This window comes from Neofelis nebulosa, chromosome 8 (assembly GCF_028018385.1).
Source record: "Neofelis nebulosa isolate mNeoNeb1 chromosome 8, mNeoNeb1.pri, whole genome shotgun sequence".
Classification (NCBI taxonomy): domain Eukaryota; kingdom Metazoa; phylum Chordata; class Mammalia; order Carnivora; family Felidae; genus Neofelis; species Neofelis nebulosa.
The window spans coordinates 9,432,003-9,456,087 of NC_080789.1; the positions used below are offsets into that span (position 1 = coordinate 9,432,003).

Sequence of the window (24,085 nt, forward strand, 5' to 3'; positions counted from 1 at the left end):
CCGGAAGAGCAACAGCACAGTCCCCATTTTGCAGGCGTGAAGACTGAGGCCTGAGAGGTAAGGTCACTTGCCCACGGCCGCACAGATAGGAACGAGTTGAGCTCCTTTGCTTCAGAGGCCATCTTTGTGACCCCCCCCCCGCCCCCCCGCATTCCGTAACAGTGTTGTTATGCATTGGATCGAATTATGCGTTGAATTGTGTCCCCCGAATTCATATGTGGAAGGCCCAACCCCCGGTGCCTCGGAACGTGACCTCCTCTGGAAAGAGGGTCGCTGCAGACGCAATTCGTTACGATGAGGTTGCACTGGAGTGGGTTGGGCCCCCAATCCAATGTGACTGGTGTCCTCACGGAAAGGGGCGATTTGGACACAGAGACCCACACAGGGAGAATGCCGTGTGAACAAGGCAGAGAAAAGGGTGATGTGCCCGCAAGCCAAGGGACGCCAAAGACGGCTAGCAGCCCGCCAGAGCTGAGAACGAGCCTGGGACAGGTCCTCCTTCAGCAGGAACCAACCCCACTGACCCCTTAATCTCGGGCTTCTGGCCCTCAGGACCGCAAGACAACACATTTCTGTTGTTTAAGCCCCCCAACTTGGGGTAACTTGGTTACAACGGTCCTGCCGAACTAACACAGCGTGAACCTCCTTGGAGGCAGCTAATGATGCAGAGATGTGCGAGCTGGACTCCCGGGATGTGCTCCACCCTCCACCCCAGCAGCATTAACCAGGATGGGATCCTTCCCAGACGTGGTTCCGGCCCCCATCCTTGGTCGGCTGTGCTCCTGGCTGATAAGCTGTCTTATGAAAATCCATTCTAGTTTATCTCCCGTGGCTCAAACCTCTAGAGGGTATCCGTGCAGGGGACTCTTCGGGCCAGCCATCCCCAGGCCCGGCTGTGGCCAGCCTCCTGTCCCCTCAGCTCCGTCTGTGAAGGTCCCCGATTCCGAGCCCTCCGAGGGAAGCAGGTTCTTCCCGCCATCTGCCAGGCAGCCTGTTTCCCCACATGGTAGCTCTTCTTTCCAGGGACTCCAGACCCCACCCTCAGCTCCTCTAGGCCCCCGCTGCCCGCCCTAGGCTTCAGGAGCCCAAGGAAAGGGGGGTTTGCCGGAAGATGGCCAAGAGCTGACAAAGAAGGCAAAAGGTGTCTTTCCTAGGCACCCAGAGAGCTACGGAAAAACCAAGAACAGAGACTGAATCTCTTGCTGCAGGGCTGCAAGCTGTATGTCCCTGCATTCAGCCATTCATTCAACAAATTCTTGCCTAGTGCCTGCAGTGCAACAGACCAGCACACGGGAAGGGAGACGAGTGTGAATCAGTGATTACTGAACCCATCGTAGGTTCAGTATAGATGGACTGACACACTGGGTGGGGGTTGGGTGGAGAGAGAGGCAGAAATCCAAGAAGGCTTCTTGGAGGAGGCAACCACCTTGGGCAATTTACCTAACTTCTCTAAGCATCTGATCAATTATTTATTTTCTTTAGTAAGTAACTCGTAGGCAAAACTGTAGGGGTCAAAAGCAGAACAGTGGCTCCCAGCGGCAGGGGGAGGGAAGGTAAAGGGCCCCAAGGGAATTGTTGTTGTTGTTGTTGTTGTTATACTGGGAATGTTCTATGACTCGCCGATGATGGTGTTTCCACAACTGTATATTTTTGTCAAAACTTACCAAATTGTACACTTAAAAGTGGTGAGTTTTACTGTGTGTAAATTATACTTCAAGAAAACTGATTAACAAAATAGAAAATAACATTTTATTTTATTTTATTTTGTTTGAGAGAGACAGAGAGAGTGTGAGTGGGGGAGGGACAGAGAGAGGGAGAGAGAGAATCCCAAGCAGGCTTCCAGTGACCAGCGTAGAGCCCGATGCGGGGCTCAAACTCACAAAACCATGAGATCATGACCGGAGCCGAAACCAAGAGTCATACGCTTAACTGACTGAGCCACCCAAGCGCCCCAAATATAAAAGAACTTTTAATGTGGTTTTATATCTTATAAAAATAATACACGTTTATTTTTTTTTAAGGTTTATTTATTTTTGAGAGAGAGAGAGAGGGAGACACAGAATCCGAAGCAGGCTCCAGGCTCTGAGCTGTCAGCACAGAGCCTGACGCAGGGCTCGAACTCACGGACTATGAGATAATGACCTGAGCCAAAGTTGGACGCTTAACTGACTGAGCCACCCAGGCACCCCAACACATGCTTTTTAAATTAATCAATCAATCAATCAATTAATCAATTAATTAATTTTAATTTAATTTAATTTTATATTTTTTTTAATTCTTAAATTTATAGCCAAGTTAGTTAGCATATAGTGAAATGATGATTTCAGGAGTACATTCCAGTGATTCCCTGTCTACATATAACACCCAGTGCTCCTCCCGACAAGTGTCTTCCTTAATGCCCCTGACCCATTTAGCCCATCCCCCCCCCACACAACCCTCCAGCAACCCTGTTTGTTCTCTGTATTTAAGAGTCTCTTATGCTTTGTCTCCTTCCCTGTTTTTATATTATTTTAGCTTCCCTTACCTTATGGGCATCTGTTTGGTATCTTAAACTCCTCATAGGAGTGAAGTCATATGATATCTGTCTTTCTCTAATTTCGCTTAGCATAATACCCTCTAGGTCCATCCACGTAGTTGCAAATGACAAGATTTCATTCTTCTTGATTGCCAAGTAGTACTTCATTGTGTATATATATATATATATATATATATATATATATATATACCACATCTTCTTTATCCATTCATCCATCGACGGACATTTGGGCTGTTTGCATACTTGGGCTATTGTCGATAGCGCTGTTATAAAATAATACATGTTTAATGCAGAAAATGAAAAAAACAAGAACAGAGAAAAAATATTAAATCACCCATATCCCAAGGCTACTTGGATATAACCACTATGATTAACATTTTGGTAAATGTCCTCTGAGACATTTATGTATATATCAACATGTGTATCTCATGCTTTTACAAAAATTAGGTATCACTATACATATGATTTTATAACTGAATATTATAATTTTGGTGTTTCATTTCACTATTCTACAATAAAGTTTTTCTTTCCCTCATGGTATCCTGTTTATAGTCACAGCCAAGTTTTTTTTTCTTTAAATTTTTTTTTTTAATGTTTATTCATTTTTGACACAGAGCATGAACGGGGGAGGGGCAGAGGGAGAGGGAGACACAGAATCGGAACCAGGCTCCAGGCTCTGAGCCGCCAGCCCAGAGCCCGACGCGGGGCTCGAACTCACGGACCGCGAGATCGTGACCTGAGCTGAAGTCGGGCGCTCAACCGACTGAGCCACCCAGGCGCCCCTAGTCACAGCCAAGTTTAATTAACCAGTTTCCCTTGTGTGATGCCTCTGTCTGTTCTTTCCCGTTTTTTGGGATTACACTCAAGTTGGTATTGGGCATCACTGTAGACCAGAATTTCTTGAACTTCTCTGTGTGAGAATGCTTCTGGCCGCCTGGAAAAGCCCCCTCTCAAAATAATATTTTAAAACAGTATGGAGGTTCCTCAAAAAACTAAAAATAGAACTACCCCACGACCCAGCAATCGCACTACTAGGCATTTATCCACGGGATACAGGGGGGCTGTTTTGAAGGGACACGTGCACCCCCATGTTTATAGCAGCACTATGAACAATAACCAAAGTATGGGAAGAGCCCAAATGCCCATCGATGGATGAATGGATAAAGAAGATGTGGTACATAGACACAATGGAGTATTACTCGGCAATCAAAAAGAATGAAATCTTGCCATTTGCAACTACGTGGATGGAACTGGAGGGTATTATGCTAAGTGAAATTAGTCAGCCAGAGAAAGACAAAAATCATATGACTTCACTCATACGAGGACTTTAAGAGACAAAACAGACGAACATAAGGGAAGGGAAGCAAAAATAATCTAAAAACAGGGAGGGGGGCCAAACAGAAGAGACTCATAAATATGGAGAACGAACTGAAGGTTACGGGAGGGGTTGTGGGAGGGGGGGATGGGCTAAGGGGGTCAGGGGCATTAAGGAATCTACTCCTGAAATCATTGTTGCACTATACGCTAACTAATTTGGATGTAAATTAAAAAAATAAATAAATAAAATAAAAAGATATTTTAAAATGCATAGAATTATATACCAGCGTTTCAAAGGAAACCAATTACAGTATATTAAAACCTATTTATCAAAATATATTTAAAAAAATTTTTTTTAAGTTTACTTTGAGAGAGAGAGGGAGTGCACGTGAGTGGCAGAGGGGTAGAGAGAGAGAGGGAGAGGATCCCAAGCAAGCTCTGAGCTGTCGGTGCGGAGCCCAATGTGGGGCTCGATCCCACACACCATGAGATCACGACCTGAGCCGAAATCAAGAGAACGCTTAACCGACTGAGCCACCCAGGCGCCCCTACCAAAATATAGTTTTTAATTTGTGCCACAGAGATCCAGAGGTGTGAGACATGTGGAGCAGAGCCACCCCAGCAGACCCACACCTACAGTGAAAAGCAGAGCAGCCCCGGTCCCACCGAGCCCCACAATACGGGCAGACGTGTGGTCATTGTTTTATTTTTTTTTTTTATTTTTTATTTTTTTAAATTTTTTTTTTTTCAACGTTTTTTATTTATTTTTGGGACAGAGAGAGACAGAGCATGAACGGGGGAGGAGCAGAGAGAGAGGGAGACACAGAATCGGAAACAGGCTCCAGGCTCCGAGCCATCGGCCCAGAGCCTGACGCGGGGCTCGAACTCACGGACCGCGAGATCGTGACCTGGCTGAAGTCGGACGCTTAACCGACTGCGCCACCCAGGCGCCCCTGGTCATTGTTTTAACCTACTCGAGTGTTGGAATCGTGTGTTTCACGGCAAGACTGTCTGATTCCATGGGGGACGGGGAAAGTAGCCTTCCTGTGGAAAACATCCCCTAAGGTTATAGCTAAGCCTGGAGCTGAAATGGCAAATAAACATACGAAAAGAGGCTCCCCATCCCGCGTCAGCAGCAGATTGCAAATTGAACAACAATGAGATCACAACACACCTATTCGCGTGGCTAAATTCCAAAACAGTGATCACACCAAATACCGACGAGGGTGTCGAGTGACAGGCTTTTTCCTCCGTCGCTGCTGGGAACGCAAAATGGCACAGACAGCTCGGAAGTTCGGTGGTTTCTTACAAAGCTAAACATAGTCTCACCGTATGGTCCGGCAGTTGTTCCTCTGAGTATTTACCCAAAGGAGTTGAAAGTGACATCCACACAAAAAGCTGCACACAGATATTTATGGAAGCTTTATTTGTAATTGCCAAAGCTGAAGGAACCGAGATGTCCTCTGACATCTGGATAAGCAACTGTGGAACGTGCGGGCAATGGAAGAACATCATGGATAAAAAGAAATGAGCTATCAAGCCATGAAAAGACATGGAGGAGATGTAAATGTGGACTAAGTAAAGGAGTGAATTGAAAAGCTATGTACTGTATGATCCTAACTATATGACATTCTGGGAAAGGCAAAACTAGAAACAGTTAAAAAAAGAAAAAAAAAAGAGGGCGTCTGGGTGACTCAGCAGGTTAAGTGTCTGTCTTCCGCTCAGGTCACGATCTCGCGGTTCGTGAATTCGAGCCCCACATCCGGCTCTGTGCTGACAGCTCAGAGCCTGGAGCCTGCTTCACATTCTGTGTCTCCCTCTCTGTCCCTTCCCTGCTCACACACACACACACACACACTCTGTCAGAAATAAATTAACATTAAAAAATTACAAAAAAAAAAAAAAAAAGAAGAAAAGAAAGAAAACCAGTGTTCCTAGGGGTTCAGGAAAAGAAAAGGAGGGGTGAATAAGTAATGCACTGGGGATGTGTAGGGCAGAGTGCCTACTCTGTGTGACACCATATGGTGGGTACATGACATGGTACGTTGGTCAAAACCCACAGAATATCCAACACCAGGAATGAACCCTGATGTTAACCATGGCCCTTACTTAACAGTAACGTGTCAGTATTGGCTTATCAATGGTAAACAACGTCCCACACTAATGCAGGATGTTACCTAACAGGGTAAACTCCGGGGGCAGGGAGACGGGAAGCGTATGGGAACTCTAGTCCCTGCTCCATTTTTATGTAAACCTTAACCTGATCTAAAAAATAAAGTCTATTATGGAGTGCAAAAAAAGAAAAAAAAGGGGGGGGGGAGAGCTGTAGCTAATAGGCGTGCTTTTCCTCCCTAATGCATGTAACAGCAAGACCTCATAACTTTGAAACGGTAACGAGGGAGGGATCGAGATCTCCACTGGGAGCCTGTGGGTGGTAAAGCCACAGGTACTGCTGATTCTCCCGTGGTTTGCCGCCTACCTCCGCAAGTGAAGGAAGCGCTAAATCTCATCTCGAGGTCTCTGAAAATAAAGGGGCAGTGTTTTTGCTCCCCCATCCCGCTTCACGGATTGCTTGTGGCAGAAGCAGTTTTGCCGCGTCGGCGTGTGCGCACTTGTGAGATTTTGCTGGCAGTCGGGGAAGTGCTCTTCCAATTGGCAGGTGCGGTTTCCAGTCGATGTGGGAAACGAAGGCAAAAGAAACAAATTAGATTTCCTTGCAACTTACAGCCCGTTGACAGGTTGTTGAGACAGGCAGAGTGGCCTTCCTCTAGGAGCTAAGCTGCCTGGAGGATGACACTTTGCTAAGGGCAAAAGGCAATCTTAGCTTAACGTTATTCCAGCCCCCGAGATCCTGTTTTAACACGTAAACATTCCTTTGGGAGCCTCATCTCTGTCTCCCAAGACGTATGTCGCCTATCACCCTCCAAACATATGGCCCACTGATACAAGTCTGAAGGGTCTCATGATTGGGTTTTTACTAACCAGTAATAAATGACCTTTTCCTAAGGGCAGCTAGACCCTCAAGGTCCTAGAAACCTCCTTTCCAAAATGCCTTGGAAGCTTGTGCCGTCCCTAACCCCCTCCCAACTTCAAAGTATACAATCAGCCACTCTTCACAATCCCCAGGCAGCTCTTTCTGCCCACGGGTCCTGTCCCTGTGCTCTAATAAAACCACCTTTTGGGGGCCCCTGGGTGATTCAGTCGGTGAAGCGTTGGACTCTTGATTTCAGCTCAGGTCATGACCTCACAGTTTGTGGGTTGGAGCCCCTCATCGGGCTCTGCGCTGACAGTGCAGAGCCTGCTTGGGTTTCTCTCTCTCCCTCTCTCTGCTCCTCCCCTGCTGGCGCGGGCACTCTCTCGAAATAAATAAACGTTCAAAAAAAAAAAAAAAATACGAAATAAAGTACAGATATCTTTTTGCACCAAAGATATCTCAAGAATTCTTCCTTGGCTGTCGGCTCTGCACCCCACAGTCACCCAGCATTTAAAGCGTCTGCTCTCCTACCTCCAACCTGCAGCTAGGGGTCCTCAAATTCTTCATCCCGGGGCCACCCTGCTCTTTAACACTCAAATGGAAACAGCCTGAGCGGCTGTCCAGGACACCAGGATCTCACAGGTTTGCCTCCCCAGAGACCGCAGAGCAATGCTTCCTTGCCCTGCCCTGCCCTGGCTGCTGCCTGGCACCCTGGCCACCTCCCTTTCCTCTGGATCGCCGCCCTGCTCCCCAGAAACGGGTCACCTCCTGCCATCTGGTGACATGTCCAGGCTTCAGCTCCCAGGATGGCTTCCCTGGGCTCAGCACCCTCCCAGAATTCCCTGAAACACGGCTACCCCCCCCCCCCCCCCCCCCGGCCTGGGGACATTTACTGCAGGTTTGGGGAGAACAGACGGCTGATTTAAACTAGAGGTCGCTGCTACCAAAATCTGCAATCTCAGATTCTCCACGGGGGCACCCTAGTTGTCTCTTTTCTTAGCCCTCCTCTGACTCAGTACAGGGACTCACTGGACCTCTACAAGCGTGAATGCTCTTGACCGGGGCCTCCCTGGAGTGTGGACCTCCGCAGCCCCCCACCCCAGGGGGAGGAGAAATCAGGCCTCCTGTCCGAAGCCTGCTTCCGCTTCTGCTCCCACAGCTTTGACTGTGGGAATATTCGTTCTCTTCGGGGGCAACCCCCACCCTCCTCAAGAGCCTGGACAGGACAGACCATCACAGCATATGGCTGCACACCCCAAGGTCAGGCCGGCTCCACCGCCTGTGGTCGGACAGCCCAGACCAGTGGCTTAAAAAAAAAAAAAAAGTTCTTTAACAGACCCAGCTTACATAACTTCAGAATACTCAACGCCTTACCTCACAGGCCGATAAAGAAACTTACTTGGCAGCTCTTACCTCACAGCTGCCTGCCCAAGAGGATCGATCCATGGAGGTGATCGTTCCAGAACAATCCAGAACAAAGAGAAGATCATCTCTGCAAGCAACTTCTCTCTCCTGCCCTAGAATGTAAAAGTCGTTTGTAATCTTTTTTTAAAAAAGTTTATTTATTTAAGCAATCTCTCCACCCAATGTGGGGCTCAAACTCACAACCCCCAAATCAAGTCAGTGCACGCTCCACTGACTGAGCCAGCCAGGTGCCCCTATTTATAACCTGTAAAGTGGCAGTTTCTAGCATCAGCAGTTTCAAGATGCATTTAATAAAATTATTCTATCATGGGGTGCCATGATAGAATAATTTTATTGAAGTGAATATTTGATAATTTGGTAGATTAAAAATGGTACCTCAGGGGCGCCTGGGTGGCTCAGTCGGTTAAGCGTCGGACTTTAGCTCAGGTCATGATCTTGCAGTTCGTGAGTTCGAGCCCCGCATCAGGCTCTGTGCTGACAGCTCGAGCCTGGAGCCTGCTTCGGATTCTGTGTCTCCCTCTCTCTCTGCCCCTCCCCTGCTCATGCTCTGTCTCTCAAAAAATGAACAAACGTTAAAAAAAATTTTTTTAATGGTACCTCAGTTTGATTTAATTTGCATTTCTATGATTATTTGGAAAACTGAACTTTTTCGGATATGTATATTGGCACGCTTGTGTTTCTTATTCTGTGAATTGTCTGTTTAGATCATGAACCTATATCTCTGTCTGTTAGCTTGTTGGAAATGGTTTTCCCAGTTTTCCATTTAGTTTTCCACAAGCTAAACATTTACATTCTGACTAACCAAATCTCTCAATATTTTCCTTTATGGTCTCTGTCTTCTGTGTTATGCTGAGAAAAACCTACCTGACCCCGAGGGATGTAAATATTCACTTAACCGGTCAGTGTTGATTCCATTTGGAGTTGAATGCAGTGTAAAAGATCCAATCTGATCATTTCCATAAACATCAGCCGATTTCCTCTGGAAGCCTTTTATCAAATAATCTCGTCATTCCCCCACTGCTTTGAAGTGCTGCTTTTATTTGTTTTGTAAACCTTATGTACCCGGTTCTTTGTTTTTGAAATCCCTACCTCCCAGGGATATTACCAGGATTAAATGAAGTAACATCTTCAGAGTCCCTAGCATGGGAACGTAAAATCCTCTCCAAACATCTTGGTTCTCTTCCCTTCTCCTCTTCTCCAGACCATTACTCCCTCCTCATGCCATATGCTTCTACTGTTGACCTTGGGATTCTGGGAACAGTTCCAGCCACACAGAAGGTGCTTACTCAGGCTTTGCCGTTTGGCCCCCAAACTTCTTTTTGGCCTGTTAGCACCTCAGCCAAGGTGACCTTGTTCTGGAGGGCTGGATGGGTGAGCCGCCAGGGGAGGATGGTAATTACACAGCGCTGAGTCTGTGGTAGGGGTGGGGGGAGTCAGGGGAGACGTCCCAGGGGGAGGTGACATTGGAGCCGGGTCTAGGAGGGGAGAGGAACTGGCAGGCAGAGAAGGGAGAAAGGGCATCCGTGGCCAAGGGAACAGCGTGATCCAAGCAGGGGAGTGTGTGGGGGCAATGGCAGAGGTCAAGAGTGGCAGGAGGCTGGGGATGACAAGTCAGGGAGGGGTGTCTGTGCCCGGGAATGGGTAGGGATTCATTTAAGTGGGAGAGTCCCACGATCACATTTGTGTTTTAGGAAGCTCAGCCCAGATGGCGGGTGGGGAGACTGGTACTAGGAGGCTGTTGAGAGAGCCCAGATGCAATGGCGGGGTGGGGGCGGGGGGGGGGGGGGAGGTGGCCAGGACCAAGATGGTAGCCTTGAGGATGAAAGGAAACGAGCAGTTTTCAAAACCATCCAATTAAATGAAAAGAGAGAGACTGGCAGGGGTTTGAAGTGGAAGAGACAGGAGGTGAGGAGGACCTCCAGGTTCCTGGCTGGGGGGCTATGTCCGTGACGGAGGATTCACTGAGACAGGAGCACTGATCGGGGAGCACGTTTGGGCTCAGGTTGGGGAGGACAAGGGCATCAGTGGAAAGGGACGGGGTGGAGAGGACACAGAAAAATTCAAAACGTGCAAAACTCGATGCATTCTTGTACGCATTCCAGGCATCTGTTAAAGAAGGGCAGAACCAAGGGGGTGGCAGAAGGGATGGTGGGAAGTGGATGGTTTGAAAAATATTTAGGAAGTGGAGTCGACAAGATCTGGCAGATGCTTTGATTTTTTTTTTTTTTTTTAAGACCAGCACGAATCTCGGATAGTACCCCCAGGGCGGGTAACGAATCTCGGATAGTACCCCCAGGGCGGGTAACTGCGGGCCGAAGGCGCCTGTTTCCCAGACGGGGAACACAGGGAAAGGAGGAGGCTTGGTGGGAAGATTAATTAACGCAACAATCCTCAGCTACTTACTCGATGCCAGCAACTTTGTATTTAGGATAGAGCCATGACAAAATTTCTGCTCTTAGGAGACTTAAATTCAGTGAGGAGGGCTAGACAATAAAGAAACAAACAAGTAAACATATGTCAAGTGGTGAAAATTGTTATGGAGGTAAATAAAGTGGCAGTGAAGTCCAAAGTGTTTTAAACATATTTTTGTTTTGTTTCTAAGTAAGCCGTACACACCATGTGGGGCGGGGACTCACGACCCCGAGGTCAAGAGTCACACGCTGTACCGATTGAGCCAGGCAGGCGCCCCTGGTTCGCAATTTTTTAACGATATGACCAGCGATGGTCCCACTAAGAAGGTGTCACATGGGCAGAGACTTGGAGAGAGGGGGAAGAGCATTCCAGGAAGGGGAAACGGCAACTGCAAAGGCCCTGAGGCAGGAGCATGCTAGAGATGTTCTAGGACCAGTGAGGAGACCAGTGTGGTGGGACAAGGAGGAACAGTGTAGTAGGGGAGGAGTGGCCGAAGATGGGATTGGAGGGGAAGCAGAGGCAGATACTGTGGGGCCACGTAGGCCATTGTAAAGGCTCTGGCTTTCATGCTAAGAAAGCCATGAAAGCTCTCTGGAGAATCTTGGGGAGAAGAGGACCCTGAATACATTGAATTTTTAGAAGCTTAGTGAGTAAGAATTCCTTGGTCTTTAAATTTTTTAAATGTTTATTGGTGGGGGAGGGGCAGAGAGAGAAGGAGAAGGAAAACTCCAAGCAGCCCTATGCAGGGCTTGTTCCCACGAACCAAGAGATCATGGCCTGAGCCGAAATCAAGAGCCGGACGCCCAACCAACAGAGCCTACCCAGGTGCCTCAAGAATTCCTTGGTCTTGAGGTCTCAGTTCTACCACTTTCCAGCTAGGTGACCTTGGACAAGTTATTTAATCTCTCTGTGTCCTCAGCTTCACGATCTGTAAAACAATAAAAGCGATCACTCTGTATGGTTATTGTGAGGGTTAAATACAGTTAAAATGAAGAAAGCACTCAGAACCGTATCTGGCACTGTAGGGCGGGAGCAGCAATTATGATCATTATCATCAAGGCTGCTGGTGTTGAGAACAGACTGGAGGGCGCCAGGGCGGAAGGAGGGACACCATCCGGGCAGCCCCTGCAGTGGCCCAGTGGTCCAGGAGAATGGCGAGAGTGACTGGGACCCGAGTGGAGAGAAATGGTCAGAATGAGGGAGAGCTGATATCATCCGCCGGTGGGTCACATGTGAAATGTGAGAGAAAGAGGGAGTTATGGTGGCTCTAAGGATTTTGCCCTGAGCACACGGAAACTGAAGTCGCTGTTCGCTGGGAAGGGAAGGAACGTCAGGAGTCTGCCTTTGAGCGTGATGTACAGGAGACGCCCCTGGATGTCGCAGTGTGAAGACAGGCCGTTGGATATACAGGTGGCCCAAGCTGGGGGCATATGCTTGTGAGCGGTCAGTATACAGTGGATGCTGAAAGCCGTGGGACCAGATGGGCTTAGCGAGGAAGCGAGCACAGATGGAGAGGAAGGCCAAGGATGGGCCTGGGAGTCTGCCGTGTTGACAGCAAGGGCTCAACGGATGCCACCACCCCGCTGATGTCATTTTTGAAAAGCCTGCAGACTTTTGAAAAAGCTTGAGGGAAAGGTTTTGGGTTTTGTCGGAGATCTCTCAAATGTTTGAAGTAGCGTTTCTAGGACACATAATTGGGACAGGCTTGGGAAGACACTAGAGACGGGTAAGCACAGAGGGGGAAGGATGGGGGGTCAGAGTTGAAGTCTTTGCTGATCCAGAAAGCAATTTTCGTGTAAAACTGGCTTGAAGGGTATGTGAATCACCAATACAACCATATACTGGTATAAAAATAATTTAACGTTTTTTTTTTTTTTTTTTTGAAGGAGAGAGAGAGACAGAGCATGAGCAGGGGAGGAACAGAGAAAGAGGGAGACACAGAATCCGAAGCAGGCTCCAGGCTCTGAGCTGTCAGCACAGAGCCCGATGCAGGGCTCGAACCCACGAACTGTGAGATCATGACCTGAGCTGAAGTCGGGCACTTAACCGACTGAGCCACCCAGGCACCCTGGTATAAAAATAATTTAACAAGAGGCAGTGGCTAAGAGCACGGATCTTTTTTTTTTTTTTTTTCACTTATTTATTTTTTTTAAGTAGGTTCCACGCCCAGTGTGGGGATCGAACTCACAACCCTGAGATCAAGAGTCACATGACCTACTGACTGAGCCAGCCAGCCCCCCACAAGAGCATGGATTTTGAAGGTGAATGTGCTATGGTTCTTCAGGCTCTGCCCAGTGTGACCCTGGCTGTGCACTTCTCTAGCTCAGCTCCTCATCTGTAGAATGGGCTCAGTTTAGTGTCTCCATCACAGGCTTTGAAAGAACGAAATAGAAATGCTGGCAAAGTGCTTAGCATAGCTCTGACCCTACAGAAAACCACGCACACACTTTGTTTCTTCTCTACTACCACTCGCACCAACACTTCTGACACCAAACGTGGGTTTTTTCTCACGTCAACCCTTCTCTGACACCAGCTGGATGTCCTACAGTTCCGTTCAGTTCTGACATTATCGACCTAGAGTTAGCGTCAGGTCCCACAAGTTAAGGGCTCAGACCCGAGACTGCCCTCACTTCAGATGTTAATGGACAGTCCCAGCCTCCCTTATGTCTGATCTGCCAGCTATAAATCAGGGGTTCCCATGACCCCTTCCCCCAATAAGTCAATAATTTGGTAGAAAGGCTCACACAACTCAGGAAAGTGCTTTGCTTTCTAGTATCTATTTATAAAAAGATAGAACTCAGGAATAGCAGGGTGGAAGAGATAAGTAGGACAAGGTATGAGGAGGCCGAACACAGAGCTTCCGTGCCCTCTCTGGGAGCACCACCCTCCCAGCACCTTGATGGGCTCACCAATCTAGAAGCTCTGTGAGTCCTTTTGGTTAGGATTTTTATGGAGGTTCCATTATGGAGGCATGCTTGATGAAATCGCTGACCATTGGTGATTGAAGTCAATCTCCAGCCCCTCTCCTCTACCCACAGATCAGGCGGTGAGGAGGCTGAAATTTCCAACCCTCCAATCACGTGGCTGGTTTCTCTGGCACCCCCCCCCCCCCCGCCATCTTTAGGGATTTTCCAAAAGTTACCTTAGTAATATACACGTACGTTTGACTGAAAGGGGCTTGTTATGAACGACAAAAGGTACGCCTCTAAACCCTATCATTCAGAGATCCCCAGGAATTTCCTGTGCCAGGAACTAGAGCTGGATGAAAATCAAATTTATTGGGTTATAATTATAGCCAATATGATGGGTCCACAATCAAGTGTTGCTATCTAATTGACAAGGATACTAAAAGAAAAAACAACTTCGAATAGCATGAAGGGGCAGTGGAGAGGGGGCTGGAATCAGTATTCTGGGCAGGGCTGAACTCAGAGGCGTGTGACCGGTGGAGTTACAGAGGCTCCCCCGCTCTCAGGAGGGACCCACTTCTTGGTTTAACGCTCTGCTCTCACTGTCTTGAAATTCGTAATAATTTTCTCCTTGGAACTGTGTTTTGTAAAGGAAGTCCAATGGGACAGCGAAGCATGCGTGTGAGCAGAGAAGGTACCCCGGGTGGCAGAAAGCGGGGTCCGGGCCAGCAATATGGCAGGCGGCGGGCAGCATGAGTGTTGAGCAGTTGACCTGGCCACCCAGTGTGCACCCACATGGCGGGGCAGTCTGGGATCCGTGCCCAGACCGCCAGCAGCAGAATATGGCTGCAGTCCACCAAAGCCATGGTGAGAGAGGGGACCCCACGTGGAAGGGCCCATCCAGTAGATCTATGCAAACGTGAGCTCTGCAGCCGAAGTCTGGGACGGGAACTGCCAGCATTTGGGCAGAAAACGGTCAGTACATTATGACAAAATCAAAGCATACGCATGGACGTTGCAATAAAGCATGTTGGGGAGTTGCCAATTCTTCAGGGTTTAGAATCCCTGGTTCTGAAAACTGCTACAATATTGCAAAGCAAATATTCAGAGGCTTAGAAATAGAACTCAAATGTAAAGGTCACATTTTACAGAAAATTCTATTTTCATGTGAAGTTTCATTATTAACGAGAAGGGCAATTTTAAATTATTATTATTATTATTATTATTATTATTATTATTATTTGCTTGTAATCCAAGGTATGGCAGTCAAGTGCCTAAACAGGTCATTAAAATTATAGCCAAATTATGAAGTCGCTTTCATTTTTTTTCCCCCAGAGGAGGGCACAAATGCTCTCCCTCGCTATTAGAAATTACACAGTGGGTGGGCGCCTGGGCGGCTCAGTTGGTTAAGCGTCCGATTTCAGCCCAGGTCATGATCTCGTGGTTTGTGAGTTCGGGTCCCACGCCCAGCCCTGTGCTGACAGCTCAGAGCCTGCTTCTGAATCTGTGTCTCCCTCCCTCTCTGCTTCTGCCCCGCCTGCGCGCTCTCTCTCTCTCAAAAATAAAAATAAACATTAAAAAAAATTAAAAAAAAAAAAAAAGAAATTGCACAGTTGAGTTTCCCACATCTGGAGAAGTCACAAAGGTCAGTGTGGCCTAAGCGCAGTCTATGAGCCTCACCCTGGGAGAACCACCTTGGTGATCACCATGTCCCCATGTAATAAGTATCACTTTCACTGTGTTGTACAACGTCACAAGTTACAGATAATGTTAAAGAAAATAACGTGTCACTGTATAAAGTTACATGTTAAATTCAGGCATATGTGAAATTGATTTTCTGAAGACTTCAATCTTTTGACAAACTGTTCCAGGAGAATCATCAGCTCTAAATGTACTAAATATAACAAATAAAATATTTTGAAAGGAAAAAAAATTTTGTATTTTAGTAACTTAAGCTGCATTTTTAAAACCTGCTCTTTGAATAGGAGGCCCTGAAATTTTTCTAGGGGCGCTGGTTCTGAAAACTAGTATTTCTTCGAGAGGGTTTTCATATTTCTCCGAATTATTCTGATTCTGTTAAAACCCTGTCGGGCTTTTATTGAGTTCCGTCAAGTCCAATGAGTGGTCATCAGGTTACCACTTGTTTTAAAACCCACATCGCAAAAACAAAAACAAACAAACAAGCAAAGAAACCCGCATCACAGATGACGGACGGCTGGTCGTCTTTGCCGCGGACACTCTCCACTGCAATGTCCTTCTCATCCCAATCTGGAAGCCATCTTCTCCAGATAAGGCTCGTTCTCCTGAGCAAGAGGAGGAAGGTAGAACCCGGGTAGGCGGGAACGCGTTCGTGGCCCTCTCAGAATGGTGCCTCTTCCGGGCTCCTCCAGCCTCCTCCCACTCCCGATTGACCAATCTTTTCACCCCATCGTGGAGGGAAGCAATCTGATTGGCTTAGTCGTGGAGGAGGGCGGTGCCCTTTACAGCTGCCTTGGCACCAAGGCCCTGGGACCCATCAGCCTATGAAAGGGCGGCCCTTGGATCAGGTGCTCACCTCTGCCCAGTCAGAGGCCCCGCGGCAGGATTAAGGCGGGACTAAGGCGGGACTTGCGGACAGCCCAGGGCACAGGCGTGGCCAGACTGTGACTGACAGGCCGATACCGGGGCCCCAGCTTACCTGCCGCTCCCCTACCGCCTGAGCTCCTCCTGCGCTGCTGCTGGGGAGTGGTTCTCACACTCCTCAGCCCCCTTGACTCAGTCCATCGCTTACCGATCTGCTCTTTCCTCAAATATATCTAGATTTCCCCCACTCTTACCGTGTCCATGGTGACCTTCCTGTCTAAACAAGGGGCAGCAACCTCTTGGTTGCCATGTGACCACAGGAGTGGTGTTTTAAAACACACAACAAGGATTGGGGCACCTGGGTGGCTCAGTCGGTTGATGGCCCAACGTTGGCCTCTCCCTCCTCCTTCTCTCCTGTGTATCTGCCACGCCTGCCTTCCACTATTCCCAAGCTCTTCCCTTTCAGTTCTGCTCTCCAGATCGATCAGCAGCCCACCCCCTTGCCACTGAACCCTTAATCATTCTAGAGAGCTCAGATGAAGGGTCATCTGCTCAGAGGGTCTGTACCTGAGCCCACGTCTCAACTTACATCTTCTGACATTGTCTCAGCACCGGCCACAACTTACATTTCCTGTTTGCATGGTTTAACGTCCATGCCCCCTGCTGGGAGACTACGCGGGGCGGGGGTGGGGGGGTGGGGGGTGGTGGTGGTCAAGGGCTGTCCACGTTTGTCAGTGTTGACTCCTAGGCCCCAGCACAGCGTCTGGATAAATATTGTGCCAGCCCAGGGCCACTAACTTTAAATACAGTGCAAACGCATGTGTAGGTCTGCAGGGAATCTTGACTGCCTCTAGGGAGCGGGAAAGGGGCCAGGATAGGGAATGGTGGCGGGGCAGGTGTGTGTGCACGTTGAAGCCTGTGTGCCTGCGTGTACATATGTAAAGCTGGGGGGTACTGGCTTCGACTGCAATGGTTTCACTTCTACTGAACAGTAATGAACATATAAAAGCATGTGCCAGGTCAGGGAGAGAGGGAATGGGCAACCCAAAGCCACACTCATGGCGAACAAAAACATTGTGACACGCTGCGATCCGCTGGTGGGTTTTGTCTTCACTTTATTACTATGTCACCAGAAGTCACCACCTTCACTTGGTTCACCACAAATGGACAGATGTCATAAACGAGGGTGCCACGGGGCCACTGGATTCACTCTTGAGACTTAACCAGGTGGTGGGGGAGTCCAGAGTGGGGGCCCAGGAGGGGGACCGCCATTCACTGCACACACGCACACACACAGAGATATATTTGTGGAGCCTTATATTATACATCTTATATATAGAAAATATATATATTTATACTATACACAGGCAGTTACGCTGCGGGAGGGCCGGGACACCCAGACGAGGGCTGTGGGCACCAGGGGAGGGGGAGTGTCACATCGACGGGCAGCGCTTGGAAGCGACTGCACCAGCCCATCCTCCTACAAACTCTTTGGAAGGGTGGTCCCTCTTCCTGCTCCTTAGACAATCAAAGGGGTCTGGGGTCAAGGTTGGGGGGCCCTCAAGGGGTAACAAGTGGGGGCTCTTGGTTACATGGGGGAAGCCTGGGACCCCCAAGAGTCTTTGAAGATCAAAACTCACCAGGGAAGGTTGGAGTAGGGAGCGGATGCCAGTCCCTGGGGAGTTAGACCAACGGTTACACCCCCAGGTACCAGAAGACACCCCCAGGCAGACGGGTTTTGACGGCACAGGATGAGTGTTAACTCGGAGGCAAGAGACCCGGATCCCAAACCTCTGCCTCTGTGTGTGACTTTGCACAAGTCACTGTCTTCCCGGCTGACTCTACTATCTCTAAGGGTCCTTGCAGCTCTAAACTTACGCGGAACCCAGCTTTCCTGAGCCCTCTCTTGTGCTTGGTGGGAGCAGGGGGTGCGGGGAGAGAGGCAGAGGGAGGCAAGAGTACACCACTGGCTTGTGAATACACCTTGGGGGCCCTGGGGGGCTGTCCTTGGCCAGGGGAAGAAGCAGGACGTCGCTACCAACCTCCCAAAAGGGGAGTCAGGAGCCTTGGGTCTCAGCCAAATCCCACCCTCTGCCCTCTCTCCCTCCACCACTGGCTGGTCCCTGTCAAGAGCCAGCCTGATGGTGGGATCACATCTGGGCTGTACTCCAGGTCTGCGCCCCAGGTCAAGGGAGGAATGCAAAGTGAGAGGATTCGGTGCCCCTCACTCCTGGCAGGCGTCCTGTAAACTTTCCCAGTCTGGGGTGGCAGGGAGAGTCTATGAGGAACACCCAGGGGTTGGATGAAGCTTAAGTGGTTCCTAGCATCACGAGGAGCTAGTCGGTGCCCAGGGAGAACGGACGGACAGCGCCCTGGGCTCCCCCTGTGTCCATCGGCAGGGGAGGTGCTTGGTGGGGAGTGGGTGAAGGGAAGGGCCTCTCACAGCCTCCCGCACCGGCACAGGACTTCACTTTGCCGAAGCACACCCACGACTACCCGCACCCTTACCTGCTTCGTAAACCTGGTCTGGTAACAGGTTCCACCGCTCGGCCTGGCAGATACCGCAACCTCATCCCGTCCCCACTCGGGCCACCGGGAGCCAGGGTACCATGGACAGAGTCCCTCCGCCAGATGTGGAAAACCCGGAGTCAGCAACCCTGAGCTGCTGCTCAGCTGCCTGGGGTTCTCTGCTGTCACTGCTGCCCCCCGGGGAGGGCTTGGACAGGCTGGGGTTCAGATGCATGCTCCGCCGCTAACTCATTCACACTCTGAGCCTCTGTTTCCTCTGCGGTTAAGCGGGGACAGCGGTGCCACTTCTCTACCTGGGAAATTCCCTCTCTCTCCCTCTGCGGTGCTGCTCCTGCCCCTCCTCGGGGAGCCTCACCCCTTCACAAGCTCTCATATAGCACACTGCCCTCTGGGGGACCCTGGGTAGCGGCGGGTTTGGGGCCCATCTCTGGACCACCGGCTTGCATGCCTTCTGAATCCCTGGTGTAACAGCGGAGTCTGCGGGAGTGAGTGTCACCTGCCTCTGAGGATTCTGGTGGGGGAACGGGGTGCCGGTGGCGGGGACATCCAGCACGGTGCCGAGCCACAATCCCCTTGCCCTGCTCCCCGAGGCACTGGCCAGTGGACGCTGGGCCCCATGCCCCCCCACACCTCCATCCTGTAAGGCCTCCCCGCCCCTCAAGGCTCAGTGAAGAGCCCACTTGTGCAAGAGTCTCTCTCTGCTCCCAATCCTCCTTGTGCCTTTGGAGTTGCCTGCTTACCATCTCCACTACAGCCCAGGCCTCCTCCCCCTGAGCCTGCCATGCACCGAGGGACTTTCAGCATTCATCTCGGGAGCCGTTTGTCCCATGGCAGCAGCTCAATGGCTGGCTTTGCTGGGCCCAGGGTCCCTGCTGTCTCTACTCTGACTCCCACATTGTCCTCTCATCAGGCCTTTTGGAAGGCCAGTGGAAGGACCCTCTGGGTCCTTGGCAGTTCCAGCCCCTGAGCCCCCCTGGCTAACCCTGGCCGAGGGAAAGATGACACAGTGTTCCAGATCAGTTCCGTTTCCTGGGAGGTCACGAGGGCAGGGAATCGGGGCACCTGCTGAGTGGCTGGGACCAAGAACCCCGGGCAGTGAGCCCGGCTCTGCCACTTACTCGCTGTGACCTTGGGCCTCCTCGCCCACCCGGCCCTGGGCAGGGACAGCGGTCAGTCCTTTGGGAGGCCACCGGAGCTCCCGGTGGGGCACGCACGGCACGGAGCAGTACATGGGTGAAACAGGCGAGTGAGGCAAGCCCCCCGGGCCCTCCCACCCTGACAGGAGACCAGGGCAGGGGTTGGTGGGGATGTGGGGAGAGGGGCCTAGAGACAGGGCTGTCCCACTTCGGGAGCAGCCAGCCGGGCAGAACAGGCCCCTGGCTTGCAGCAGAATCAGGGTATCTCACGGGCTGAGGTCCCCAAGGCCTCCCAGAGTGTGACGATAGCACTGAGAGGTGGAGCCCCAGGCTCGGGGATGGGGAAGGCAGGGAGGACAGGGGACAGCAGGTGCTCCGCAGTCAGGTGGCCTGGGCTTGGAGCCAACTCTCACTGGCTGCCGAGTGACCCTGGGCAAGTGACCTTGACTTTTCCAGGCCTCAGTTTCCTCAGCCACGAAATGGAGACGGCCCCAACACCCACAGTAGGGCTGCCGTCACTCCGGCAGGCGACAACTCCCAGTGTCCTGCAGGCATTCACACCCACCCTGGGGCCAAACTTTCCCGGCATCATCCGGGTCTATCTCTCGCACCGCTCCCACCTCCGGTACCCACGGGGCCTCCTCCGTCCCTCGTCTTCCTCCTTTCCGGGACCGTTTCTCTTTCACCACCGGTGCCAAGCACACACCTGACACACAGCAGGCACTCAACGAACACTCGACGACACAACGGATGAACGCGAACACCCCCAGCCCCCGCCGGACAGACTTGCACACGTGTAGATGCACCCCCAACACCTTACTGGCCCATCCCACCCCGAGCTGCCCTGGACGTCGGTGGAACGAGGTGCTGGGCAGGGCAGCCTGGGAGGGAGCGGGGGTCTGGGCGTGGGCGGTGGGGGGGCGGGGAGGGCAGGGGCGGCTGGGACCGGGGCAGGGACAGGCGAGGGGCAGGCGGTCACTGCAGCTCAGCAGCCCTGCGACTGGTAGCCCTGGGGCTCGGCGTCAAAGGCGTTGGCCGGTTGCTGGTAGGTACCACCCATGCCGGTGGGGTCTGGCCCGGTGCTGGGCTCCACGTAGGGGGCATAAGGCATGCTGGAGTCCTGGCTGGGGTCCATGTAGTCCTGGGAGAAGAGGGCCGAGTCGGCGCCAATCTGATACCGCTGGAAGGCCAGCATGGCCTGGCCCGCCTGGGGCCGGGGGCCGGCGGGGACGAGGACAGGCGGGAGGGGATGGTTAGAGGAGAGACAGACAAGAACGCTGGGTTAGTGGCAGTTAGTTCACAGGACACAGGCAACAGAGGGCTAAATATCCTCGAAGCCCCAAAGATGAGACCAAGCCTGACTGAGGGGCAGAAGTCTGTCCTTGTAGCCAGCCCTCAAGAGACCCAGAACCACACTGTCCATCCAGCCAGAAAGACCTTCAGAAGGTCTTTGGGTCACTATGGGTCACCAAAAACTTTCCACTGTGGAGTGTTAAGGTGGCCCCAAGGCCACAACATCCTCCTCAAACTGTGTTCTCGGGGGTGTTACGTGGAGAGGGGAAAAAGTTTCTTGGTGTGCTGGAAAACCCCCTAAAAGCCACCGCACCTCTCTTGCGGCGAGGTGAAACCATGTAACTAAGTTCTGGCCAGCACACCAGCTGTCCCACCCGTTGACCTGACGCCCGGAGGGCAGATGTGGGGCTAGAGCTCTCGCAGCCACGCAGGACCACGAGGTCCATGAGCTAATTGTAGGGATGGAAGGGGCCTGGGTCACTGGAGACTTCTGGAGCCACGAGGCCAGTCCCGGACTGTCTTCTCAGACTTGGACTTCATTTAAACCACTGCTATTTACAAGTTCATTTGCTGCTGAACCTAATTATAACTAAAACGTTTGGTCAAACAAGTTTGGGAAGCTGAGTTCAACAGAGTAGAAGAAGTTTCAGGGCCACGGGACTTGTTAGGGCCTTGACTGACATCTACTGGGATCCCCGAGGGGAAAACTCTGGCAGGCGACCTTTGCCAACCTTACCGGACCAATGAAGCCCTCTTCTCACGGGACCTATTTGGGAAAGACTTGTCTACAGCATACGCACAAAGGTGGGAAATTCTTTTTCAGTAAAAGCTATTACGTTGTTATTAAGGACAATGACATTGACCACCCCCAGCTAGGGAATGAATTTAAAACATACTTTTCAGGTTTACATTGAAAGCCTTCCTCAAAGATCTTTCTAGCAGGTAATCTTCCTGTGACGGAAAAATGCTAATGCTCTACATACCCATTTCTGGGCTGGGAGGACTGAGGCTTAGTGAAGGGAGACCTCACGGCAGAGTCAGTGCCAGAACCCAGAGGTCCTGCTCCTTCCCAGGCCAGGGCCCTCCCCATCTCCTTCCCATGGATCAGCCCCCTCACAAATGAATAAACCAACCAGGAACCTGAAAGGGCCATCTGGTGAGAGGCGGGGGGGTGGGGGGGGGTGGGGGTGGAGAGTGTGCTTGGCATTTTATTCTAGAAAGTTCCAGAAGCCCAATGACTAGCCACTGACTTTTGATTTGTGTCATTGCTAAAGGCTCTGAGGGGCAGCCCTTCCTGAATACTGACTGTTTAAAGCAGTGCAGGAGCCTGAGAAAGGCAGACCAGGCCCGAAGGAGTTGAGCTGAGGGATTTAGGCCTCCCTAATTCAAGAGGCCACAACACAAGAGTATGGGGGTGGGGGGTGGTGCATGGGACCCTGCTGGACTCAGGTGCAGAGGGGAGGCTGGGAGTTCTGCTCGGAGCCCAGGGACCTGGTGGCCCACCTGGCCCTGCTTCTTCAGAGCAGGTGTACTCTCTAGGATCTCCACCACGCAGCAAGCCGTGTGCACTGGTATGCCTCTAGTGTTGGGAAGCTCACTCTCTTTGTGCTTTGCTCTGGGGGCCTGTTTGCTCTGATACCCCCTCAACTCCTGGAGAGTGGAGAGATTGGTGGTTCCCGCCCAGGCAGCTAAAGGCCCCCAAACTGTAGAACTGGAGGTCAAAGTCTTTTGGAAGAACGAGGGCTCACCACACGAGAATCGCCCCCAAAGTAGAGATTATGGAGGGGTCTCTGACTCCCTGGAGAGAATGGATGAAGGAACGAATGAACGGAAGAGCCTACATTTATTGAGCATCTCTGTGCCAAGCTCCGTGCCAGCCTTTGTTTCATCCACACAACAGCCCTGAGAGGTTGGTCCACTGGGTAGTGAACTGAGGCTCAGAGAGGTGCAGGGGTTTGCCCAGGGTCACACAGCATGTGAGAGCAGGGCCGGACCAGGAGTCCTCTGATGTCCTCGGCCAGGCCTCTGTTTGCACCCAGCCTCCATGGGAACTGTAAGGTCAGCCTTCGTGCTGCAGCAAGGAACAGGCTCTCGCACCGTGTCCACAGATCAGTATACCAGTATAGAGAGCCACCGCCAACCCTCTGATAGCCCGTGGCCGTCTGTCTGGGGGAGATTTCAATTTGTTTGTCTTCCCCTCCCCAGCCTGTGGGCTCCTGGGGCCAGGGACCCCGTCTGATCCATCACTAGGCACAAAACAGCTGCTCAATAAATGTTTACTGAATGAATGGACATTTGGAAAAAGAAAGGAGGCAATGAATGCGTAAGTGGCGAGTCTTAACTGGCCCCTCAAGCCAGCCACCCACTGCCCTGAGTGCCCTGGCATCCTGGCCATTTCCGGCAGAAGGCTGCCCCCATAACCTTGCCACTGGGCATGATACAGGGCGCTCCCCGCCTCGGGAAACCGGCAGGCCTATGGCTGTGCCGAGGCGGGAAACAGTGTGCTGTATTCCTCCTGGAAGGTAAGGTCCTTGAATCTCCGCACGGCCAGGGCTGCAGTCAGGCTCTGCCGGGAGAGAGCAGGGGTGAGGACGGTGGGGAAGAGCTGAGAAAGGCAGAAGTGCCAGCAGGGAAGCCGGCCTCAGTGGGCACCTGTCCGTCAGGCTTTCGGGTCTGCCCCCGGAAGTCCTGACGCCCAATCACTCCTCCTCCTCTGTGAACTCCACCCCCATCTCAGGGCTCACTGGTCCAAACATCTCCCTGTAGCACCGGGTGGGCTGTGTGGTTCCCATACATGGGGCATCTTCTGTGGTCTGAGATCCCCTGGGGTCACTTGGTTCTTCCTGCCCAGCCCTGAGGACATGGAGGGCGGGTGTGACCACCGCTGGCGTGCCGGGGCCTGAACCACAGGTGTTCTCCTCCAAACCCTGGCTCCCAATATTGTATTGGGACAGGGGCCCCAAGAGAAAATGGATATTCAGGGGCCCTCAAAAAG

General features: G+C 51.3%; 1 protein-coding gene across 3 annotated transcripts in view; it reads right to left on the reverse strand.

Annotated features, from left to right (window-relative positions):
* Positions 1-17,230: 17,230 nt before the first annotated feature.
* SYNGR1 (synaptogyrin 1) overlaps positions 17,231-24,085 on the reverse strand; it is a 28,676-nt gene continuing 21,821 nt past the window's right edge. The window contains exon 4 of one of the 3 annotated variants that reach the window (XM_058741246.1): positions 17,231-20,938. In XM_058741246.1, coding sequence (XP_058597229.1) covers positions 20,783-20,938 — 156 coding nt within the window. In that variant the 3' untranslated portion in view covers positions 17,231-20,782. Of the gene's footprint in view, positions 21,005-23,352; positions 23,657-24,085 lie in introns of those variants that run through there. The other 2 variants (XM_058741245.1, XM_058741247.1) reach the window with 2 other exon arrangements.